The 10345-nt window shown below is 37.1% G+C and overlaps 1 protein-coding gene across 2 annotated transcripts; it reads left to right on the top strand.

Moving 5' to 3' along the window:
* Positions 1-1190: 1190 nt before the first annotated feature.
* ITM2A (integral membrane protein 2A) lies at positions 1191-6589 on the top strand. Of its 2 annotated transcripts, XM_061178878.1 has the most exons (6): positions 1191-1476; positions 4933-5064; positions 5340-5537; positions 5774-5884; positions 6130-6280; positions 6430-6589. In XM_061178878.1, exons 1-6 carry the CDS (start codon positions 1366-1368, stop codon positions 6516-6518), a joined length of 792 nt encoding a protein of 263 aa, XP_061034861.1. In that variant the 5' UTR covers positions 1191-1365; the 3' UTR covers positions 6519-6589. The 2 variants fall into 2 exon arrangements, with proteins under 2 accessions (XP_061034861.1, XP_061034862.1); XM_061178879.1 differs by lacking the exon at positions 4933-5064.
* The last annotated feature ends 3756 nt before the right edge of the window (positions 6590-10345 follow it).

The following is a 10345-nucleotide window of genomic DNA, read 5'->3' as shown; positions in this document are numbered from 1 at the left end:
GAAGAACTACAACCTGGAATTTCTAGGACAGAGGGGTGGTGACTCTCAACATATTCAAGTCATTTTAATAAGTATATGAGTAGACGGGGGATTCTCTAGCACAAGCTGGATTTTTGGGGGTAAGTGTTATTATCTTCACAAAACAGACCCCTCTACTGTCTTTGGCAGCAGGACTATTTATAAACTCTTTACCACTACTACCCCTAGTCACCAACCTCCACAGCATGAATTTCTTATGGAAAGGTACTCTATCATTGTCACCAACCAGGGAGAACTGACTTTTAAGAAACGGTATGATTACACTGGCTGCTCATATAAATGTTCCAAAAATGGTTTCTAACTCAGCCCCTTTGAGATTATTGGTTTTTTGTTGGTTTTTTTTTTTTTTTTTGGTTTTTTTTTCACTAGAGCTGGGTTAGCATCTGGCTAAATTTTCTATCTCCAACCACACTTCCACCTCCCTAAACACATAGGTACACACACATCCCTGCTTTTCTCGCTGTGGATTTCACAGCTGGTGGCTGAAAAGAAACAAGTTCTGGGCTGAGACCTTGGTCTGGATTCTCTGGCCTGGGAGAGTGAAAGATCTGAAATATTTCAGGGATTTTCTATGAGCTTTCCATACTCCTCTGTCTCGTGTCCTACCTGCAAAATGGGCTTTGAGGAGGCAGGTGTCCTGTATTTCTGATTTAGCATTGCTCTGGGATAGGAAATTAAAATTACAAAACAAACAGATGTCAAGGAATGAAAAAATATGTTGAGAGAACGAACCAAGTAACTCTAAACGTGCTTCTGAGTGTTTTTTAAAAGGAAGGTATTATTGTAAAGGTACAGAAAAGTCCTGGAACTGTGCAGAGAGGAGGAAGCTTGAACTGGTGCCAAGTTATAGTTCCCTGCCCCGCGGGAGGCCAGGTCCAAGTTTGGGAAAATAGAATCAGGGACAGGGGCTATTGTGGCCTGAACAGAGGCAGAAAGACACGACACAGCAGGCTTCCTTCCTGTCTTGCTCTTATCTGAGGGAGCAGAGAGCGAGGTGGGAGCACGCCTGGAGTGCAGGTGAGGAGTTTTCAGTCCCAGTCCACTGGCTCCACCCACTTTCTCTCCTCCCACTGGCAACTCCCACCCCCATTCCAGCACTTGGACCCCCTCCCGCTCCTCCCTCGGCCCCTGCTTGGGCCCGCCCACGGTCTCCCACCCAGCTTGGGACTGCGTCATAAGTATACCCAGACCTGGGCTTGCAGTAGTGTAAAAGCAGACGAGGAGAAAGAAGGTGCAGCTAGGGCTAGCGCGATCTTCTCCTCTTCCAACCTGCAGCCCAGGACACTGATTCGAGCAGCGCCTTACCGCGCAGCCCGAAGATTCACCATGGTGAAAATCGCCTTCAACACACCCACAGCGGTGCAAAAAGAGGAGGCGCAGCAAGACGTGGAGGCCCTAGTAAGCCGTACGGTCCGAGCTCAGATCCTGACCGGCAAGGTAGCAATTCCCATTCCACCCCTGACTGCCTGCTAGGGTCGGGAAGGTGGGGTGGGGGTGGTTTGGGGGGAAGGAAGGGGAAAGGTGGGAAAGGACAAAATGAAAGCTGCTGCGGAGTTCCTGTGTTTCCGGCGGTGCTCTCTGCGCTGTCTGTTGGGTTTGCCCGGTCACCCCGATTCTGTCCATTCTCACCACCTTCCGCTTGCGGCTCCCCACGTCCCTTAGCATCTCCGTGCGTCGCGCCACGTTCCGTGGGTCCCAGCTCACGTTGTACATCGCGGAGGGATGTTCGAGGGAGTTTGAGGAGAACTCTTGGGACCAGATGCCACCTTCTCCTGGGGAACATGTGGGTAGCTAGAGATCAAAGAGAGGCACGTCACCCGGTCAGCTCCAGGGGCACACACATCTTCCACAGGGGCGGAGCGGACAAGCAGGGTGAGCAAGGACACGAGATTTAACTCTTCTTTCTTTCCTTTCGACGTGTATGAAGTTCTATGAATCTTAAGGCTTTCTAGGATCCCTGAGTGTTTGTGGAGATGGGGCGCGGGGCAAAGGGCAACTTTGACTCGATGCGGTATGTGTTGGGGCAAGTGTGTGTCTGTGCCCGCCCGTGTATATTTTCAGTTTCTCCCTGGTCACAGGCGGTGTTAAGCATTCGGTAAAGGAGCTGTCAAAACTGAAGTTGGTCTTAATTAGATTTTGAGATGTTCACTGTGCCCTCTTACTGCAAGAGCCTTGTATGTTTTCAGAGTGGCATTTCCTAAAGAAAACACTCTTCTTCCGTAAAAGAAATTTTGAGGGTTTTTGTTTTTCTCTTTTGTTTTTCTTTTTAGTACAGTACTTCCTTTTTGAGTGATATCCCCTCTGCCCACCCTCCCCCACAGAAAGATCTGAAGCAAGTCCGACCTTGTAATTTAATCTTCTAGCACTGCCAAGAATTGGGGGAAAATTCCCCCCAAAAATGTTAGCCATTGTTCATTTAGTCCAATTTCTATCTCCTTTAAACATCTAACACGTTTTCAATGTTTGTAAACTACTCATTTTCCTCAGTAAAATTTCAATGTTAAAAGGCACAATCGTATTTTTTTTTCTTGTTATACAAAATCTGTGCATTGTTGGAGCTTGCAAATCTGCCCTAACTTGTCTTGTTCTCTCTATAAAGTTTAAACTTTTGTGTTCAGAGTGGAGATTTGAAAAGATCTCTGAGTGAAATGAGAATCCATGTAGTAAAACTGATTATGCCCACAATTTGAAAAGCTAATGAGCTTTTGCAGAATTTTTATCATGGAAACTTTCAATAGTTAACGCAGCAATCAAACTAGCTGTTGTGTATTACACATTTCAGAACTCAAAAACACCCCCTTGCATTTTTGAGGTTTTGATTAAATGATAGAAGGTCAAATATGTAATTGTCCTACTTACTTTGTAAGGGAAATATGGTCAGGTTTTTGGGGGGAGGTCTAATTAGATGCCAGTAGTTAAATATAGCCACACAATAATCCTTTTTTTCCCTCGTCACCACAAACTCCATGACTTGTTGAATTCAGTTAATATGCAAGCAATACTTCTACCAGGCCTGAGGTGTTATGAGGAATAAACAAAAATAAGCATATGACAGGATCCTGACCTGGCCACCATAAGACACTGACTGATTTAATAGTACTTGGCACATTGTATTGTGATGTATTGATCAGCTCATCAGAAATTGAACACAACAAAATAGTATGTCGGAGGTTGTGTACAATGACTTTAAAATACAGTTCAGAGGGAAATGAGCTGTGGTAAGTGACAGCCCCTACCACACTGAAGTTTGGCAAATTTAAATGAAAAAAAAAATCCTTATTCCTAGTCCATCATCCATCCATGGGCACTTAGATTTTTTCCATATCTTGCCTACTATGGTGGGAAATTGACACTCTAATACTTAGATCTTGCTTAATAATAAAACCCCTGAAATATTGGAAGGAAAAATGAAATTGCAGTGCAGATTGCTCTTCTCGTATCTCAATGACAAGAAAAAATAAATAAATTAATTCCTTTGAGAATTTCGAACTAAGTCATTTTTGTGACTTTTAGGAAAGTCACTTCATTTTTCTGGGCCTCAATTTAATCATCCAAAGTATAATTTCTAAGCCCTTAGCTCTAGATTACAGGGATTCACAATCATAATTTATAGCCTTTGTAGTGTTAATCTTAGGTTATTTTTTAAATAAAAATTATTTTAAATTTCTGGAAATTATTGGGACAAGGAAAACCTTCAAGGCTTATAGAGTATTAATGGAGGGTTTGAACTTAAGTAAACGTAGCTAAGAAAATGTGAATACCAAATTTCTTTGAATTTTAAAGAGAAATCATTTTTTGAAGCCATTTGTGAAATGATTGCCTCTCCTTAGAATCTATGTATTTGCTTTCACCAAATTAATTAAAGTTTAATTAGCACTAAGTAGTTATGGAAAACAGCTAATGGTCTGAAAGACTTAAAACAATTCTATTTACATACCTGTCTGAATGATTTACCCTCTGATTATCAGAGAATAGATTTGCTGACTTCATTCATTATACCCTTCAGTAATACTGCTGCTTAGGGCATATTGTGACATAAAAGAATGAGATTGGAGGGCCCCTTGGTCCACTGCCCTGAGAAGAGTACAGAGTTAATTGGTTACTTGTTTGCTTTGGAGTCCCTTGTTCCAATTACTAAACAAATTATGGATTTAACAGAATTTTACAGTCACTGTTACACTCAAAGCTTTGTGCCTAGCTATGACTGTACTTTAAATCTAGTGTTTTGCCCAGAACTTAAAAAACGTTATTTCATTCAAGCAATACACAGCCATAGAATATTGGGTGATATTAGGAAGCCTAATTTCTCATTAAAATTAAGAATATTATGAAATAGATCTCATCTTCAATATTTTAATTTCTAAAATAGGGGGAAATGGTATATACCTACTTTATAGAACTCCTTCCTTTAAAAGTTAATTTTCAAAAAACAGCTTTTTGAAAATCAGTTAATAAACCAAAGGGTATTAATTCACCTCTAATTTGGCAAACAAGTTGATGTACAAAAAATACTAAAGAAACAGTTGTATTCCAGAAAGTTAGTGATTATATCACTGTACAAGTCCAAAAAGTAACGGCTTCCATTTATTTAAAGAGGATAACTTATTGCATAAATGAATGGTTATTTTCAGCTGATTTTAGAAGTGTATACTTTGAAATAACTTTATATCTATATTTGGATTTGGAAATGCCAGAAAAAGGTTATTATAAATTGGAGATTTTCACATCTATTAAACATCAGAAAGTGTCTTGAAATGATTTTAGGCTAGGGTGAATTAACATCTTTTTAAAACATCTTGGGTTTCAAGGGAGATAAATTGTACACAAAAGCAACTATGTGTCTAAAAGCACAATCTGTTTTTTTTGTTTTTGATCTTGCTTTTTAATAAATAGGAACTCCGAGTTGCCGCCAAGGAAAAAGAGGGCTCCTCTGGGAGATGTATGCTTACTCTCTTAGGCCTTTCATTCATCTTGGCAGGACTTATTGTTGGTGGAGCCTGCATTTACAAGTACTTCATGCCCAAGGTAATATTAATGAAAGTTATTATTTTTGGATTACTAATTGCTATACATTTAGCGAAAACAAATAATTCTGTGGTGGTCCCCAGATAAATGAAGATTTAGGGAAAGTTTTCAAATTAACTTTTGGTATAAAATTGATTTGTCTTCATGGTGATAATTGTAATCAATAATCCTCAGCTTGATAAACAGGACAACGAACTGATATGAGTTTGAGAAATGATTCAAATGTCATGGTAGTGAGTGTTAGAAAGTTTTGATTCTCCCTTTTTGTCTTTTAGAGTACCATCTACCGTGGAGAGATGTGCTTCTTTGATTCTGAGGACCCTGCAAATTCCCTCCAAGGAGGAGAGCCCTACTTCCTGCCTGTGACGGAAGAGGCTGACATTCGTGAGGATGACAACATCGCAATTATTGATGTGCCTGTCCCCAGTTTCTCTGATAGTGACCCTGCAGCAATTATTCACGACTTTGAAAAGGTGGGTTTCTCATTCTTATAGGTATTTCTGAATTTTCTTTTTTTCGTAAGTTTATTGGTATTAAATCTGTTCATAAATATACAACTTTTTGCAGCAAAGCCTTTTTCATTCTTTTGCTATTGAGTATACATTAGTTGATTTTGAAAGGTTGTAACTGCTTGTTCTAATGGTCATTGGAAAATCTGCAACATTGATACTCTCTGTATCATACCTAACATTTTCCCCCTCCCCAACAGGGCATGACTGCTTACCTGGATTTGCTGCTGGGGAACTGCTATCTGATGCCCCTCAATACCTCCATTGTTATGCCTCCAAAGAACCTAGTGGAGCTCTTTGGCAAACTGGCAGTATGTATTTTGGATGTCAACTTTTTATATAAGCAATTACAAATAATTGCTTCCTCATTTTAAAAATTAATTATTTGAGCCAAAACATTCCATTTCACTAAAATAATTTTCAAATAAAAAATATTCTGTGAACGTAAAACTGCTCTAAAAATAAAGTCTATTTAAAAAGTATATCTGCTATAGGTGAGAAATTAAATAGTGTTTTTAAGAATTTCTCTTTCAATCTTTTAAAAAAAATTTTTTAGAGTGGCAAATACCTGCCTCACACTTACGTGGTTCGTGAAGACCTGGTTGCTGTGGAGGAGATTCGTGATGTTAGTAACCTTGGTATATTTATTTATCAACTTTGCAACAACCGCAAGTCCTTCCGCCTTCGCAGAAGAGACCTCTTGCTGGGTAGGCAATTTATTTCTTCCTTCACCCTGTGTTGTTGAGACAGTGAAGGAGAGTAGGGGTGGAGTACGGGAAAAGTAGAGAGCAAATCTAGATATATTTTTATTTACACAAAAATGAAAAAGCCACTTTTATTGTGCATTTCCTCACAGGTTTCAACAAACGTGCCATTGATAAGTGCTGGAAGATTAGACACTTCCCCAACGAATTTATTGTTGAGACCAAGATCTGTCAAGAGTAAGAGGCAACAGAAAATGAGTACACTTAGTAACAGGAAGTCGGAGATTTATAATATGACTTCAACATTAAAGTGTGTGGGATACTCAAGATATTTACTCATGCATTTACTCTATGGCTTATATTAAAAAGAAAAAAAAGAAAAAAAAACCTACTAACAACTGCAAGCTCTTGTCAATTTTTAATTTAATTGGCATTGCTTGTTGTTTGAAACTGAAATGAAATAATTCTAATGTCTTTCTTTTGAATTTATAGGGTTTAGATTTCTGAAAGCAGCATGAATGTGTCAGCTAACACCCTGACAATGAATTCCATCCTTTGTGTGTGTGTGTGTGTGTGTGTGTGTGTTTAAGTAAGCTCTTTAATCATATGGTAGAACATGTTCTAAATTTAAAATATTTAAAATTGTTTTTGACTTTTTTGTGTAAAACATGTCAAATTGCTTAACATTGTTAAGTTTCATTTTGTTTTCCATTTTGTGCAACTTTCCTGAATTTAGAAATTACATCTTTGCATTTCTGTCAGGTGCTCTGTAATAGGTCTGATTTATATGTAAAAAACTTTCATAAAGAAGTCATTTTCACTAATGCAGTGATTCTTTCTCACTGATAACTGTATTGTGAATTCCACAAAACTGTGTAAGTGCTGAATGCTATAAGGAATTTAGGTTGTATGAATTCTACAACCATATAATAAATTTTACCATATTCAACCACTGGTTCTCATTTGAGGGATACTTCACATGAACAATTTACATTACTTATTTAGCTTTGGTGTACCTGCAATAAATCTAAAATTATGAGCCTAGCTTTGCCTTTACTCCCACCTCTACACATTTATATTTTATAATCTCATATTTTACCCCTCTTTTGATATTATATCAATTACTCTTTTATAAAGACCCCATAATTAGCTTACATGTAAATTCAACTATTTGTTAAAAGCCTTCAGGACCATAGCAATTTCAAACCTTTAATGTGCTTCCTTTTTCATAAAAATTTAAACAGTCATATACAGCTACAATAGGTCACTAAGAACTAACCTTGGATAAGATGTTGATGACTTTTAATAACTTCACATACTGTGATCTCTACTCTAAGAGTATAAACTCCATACAAAGGGCGCCAGTACTTTAGACACTTTCTCTTGTGTTAGGTTAAAAATTGTTCCTGATATCACTGATCACCTGCTGGTAGTGATTGTTGATTAATTTTGGTAGCTAAAACTGTACCCAGTCAAATCCATAGCCTTAAATACTCTATTTAAAAAAAAAGAAAATACATTAACTAAATATTTTTCAAGAATTTAGAAATAAAGCAATGACACAAACCTTTAAAATGGAAAAAAACATGCAATAATTAGAAAATAATAACAGTAGCTGAAAAATTCAAGAACTGGTTCCTAATAGAGAATGAGAATATTCAGAAGGAATTCGATAAAATTATACACCCATTCCTTGTATAAAAGTATAAAAATTAGGAAAAGGGAGATATGGTTTTTACATTTTTATCTTAAATAGCATCATGACTAAAGATGATATTCAAGAAAGGATGCTGGTTATTGTAGCTATTCAATGTTGTTTTAGACATTGAGGTCAATGCATAATATGTGAAACAAATAACAAGTATCAATTTTTAAAAGGTGATGAAATTATGTTTATTACCCCATGGGATTTTACATATAACACATTAGTGGATTAATTGAAAACTTTGAAAATCAGTAAGAAGATTCTGTATAATATAAACAAATGCCAATGGCTTTTCTTTATATCACCAACAACCAATTAAAAAAGTAATACAAACAGGTGAAAAATATTTTATTCATAATAGCAAAAGGGACATAAAATAGCACAGAACAAGAAATTTATGGATTTATTATGAAGAAAACCATAAAACATAATTAAGAGATACAAGAGTTGAGTGAATGGAAAGGGAAGAAAGAGGATTACAAATAAATAAATTGTTTCACAGTTAAATTTATTGGTTTAACCCCATTCCAATCAAAATTCCCAAAGAATGGCTTTTGGAACTTGACAAAATTATCTGAAGGTTCGTCTGGAAGTGTAAATAGGTGAGAATAGTGAAAAAGAAAAACAGAAATAAAAGAGTAATTGGAGGCAGGATTTTCTTACATGAATAACTATTAAACCACAGCCAAATTTACAATAAGTTTAAAGGTGACATTCACACAAGTTAGAGAATACAATGCCAAGAGATCCTAGTGTGTAAAAGAACAGGATCCTAAAGGAAGTTCCATGCTGTGAGATACACTGTTTATCACATTGTGTTGGTAAAATGGCTAATGAAAAAATAAAACAAAAGTCCTAGTTGCTACAGTCCCCCAGATGGAACTTCTCCTAAATTTTCACTACCAAGAAATATTTTGAAAAATAGAAAGCCCTCAGAAACACTAAAAGTATAACTGAAGGAAAACCTGATTTTGGAATCTGTGAGGAATTAATATGTGACAGACACTAGTTGTTCCATCATTTGTCCACTCAGAACCCAGGATTTGTATCAACCAGAGAAGCAGGCAGTCATTTATCTAAGAGTTGATCTATAAACCCTCCACGTGTCCTCAAGTCCATTCTCTACACCTGTGTCTTTATTCCTGTCCTGCTCCTAGGTTCTTCATAACCTCTTTTTTTTTAGATTCCATATATATGTGTTAGCATACGGTATTTGTTTTTCTCTTTCTGACTTACTTCATTCTGTATGACAGACTCTATGTCCATGCACCTCACTAGAAATAACTCAATTTCGTTTCTTTTTATGGCTGAGTAATATTCCATTGTATATATGTGCCACATCTTCTTTATCCATTCATCTGTTGATGGACACTTAGGTTGCTTCCATGTCCTGGCTATTGTAAATAGAGCTGAAATGAACATTTTGGTACATGACTCTTTTTGAATTATGGTTTTCTCAGGGTATATGCCCAGTAGTGGGATTGCTGGGTCGTATGGTAGTTCTATTTTTAGATTTTTAAGGAACCTCCATACTGTTCTCCATAGTGGCTGTATCAATTTACATTCCCACCAACAGTGCACGAGGTTTCCTTTTTCTCCACACCCTCTCCAGTATTTATTGTTTGTAGATTTTTTGATGATGGCCATTCTGACTGGTGTGAGATGATATCTCTCTGTAGTTTTGATTTGCATTTCTCTAATGATTAATGATGTTGAGCATTCTTTCATGTGTTTGTTGGCAATCTATATATTTTCTCTGGAGAAATGTCTCTTTAGGTCTTCTGCCCATTTCTGGGTCGGGTTGTTTTTTTTTTTTATTGAGCTGCATGAGCTGCTTGTAAATTTTGCAGATTAATCCTTTGTCAGTTGCTTCATTTGCAAATATTTTCCCCAATTCTGAGGGTTTTCTTTTGGTCTTGTTTATGGTTTCCTTTGCTGTGCAAAAGCTTTTAAGTTTCATTAGGTCCCATTTTTTAACTTTTGTTTTTATTTCCATTTCTCTAGGAGGTGGGTCAAAAAGGATATTGCTGTGATTTATGTCATAGAGTGTTCTGCCTATGTTTTCCTCTAAGCATTTGACAGTGTCTGGCCTTACATTTAGGTCTTTAATCCATTTGGAGTTTATTTTTGTGTATGGTGTTAGGGAGTGTTATAAATTCATTCCTTTGCATTTAGCTGTCCACTTTTCCCAGCACAACTTCTTGAAGAGGCTGTCTTTTCCCCACTGTATATTCTTGCCTCTTTTATCAAAGATAAGGTCACCATATGTGCGTGGGTTTATCTCTGGGCTTTCTATCCTGTTCCATTGATCTATATTTCTGTTTTTGTGCCAGTACCATACTGTCTTGATTACTGTAGCTTTG

Source organism: Eubalaena glacialis, chromosome X (assembly GCF_028564815.1).
Source record: "Eubalaena glacialis isolate mEubGla1 chromosome X, mEubGla1.1.hap2.+ XY, whole genome shotgun sequence".
NCBI classification, from domain to species: Eukaryota; Metazoa; Chordata; class Mammalia; order Artiodactyla; family Balaenidae; genus Eubalaena; species Eubalaena glacialis.
Note: the sequence above shows the minus strand (reverse complement) of the source record. Positions and strands in the feature narration are given on the sequence as shown.

Bases quoted from the DNA above. Each gene is read 5' to 3' on its own strand.
- ITM2A (XM_061178878.1), top strand. From the start codon at position 1,366: ATGGTGAAAATCGCCTTCAACACACCCACAGCGGTGCAAAAAGAGGAG. The intron at 5,065-5,339 runs GTAATATTAATG...TTTGTCTTTTAG, and splicing joins ACAAGTACTTCATGCCCAAG to AGTACCATCTACCGTGGAGA. The intron at 5,538-5,773 runs GTGGGTTTCTCA...CCTCCCCAACAG, and splicing joins TTATTCACGACTTTGAAAAG to GGCATGACTGCTTACCTGGA.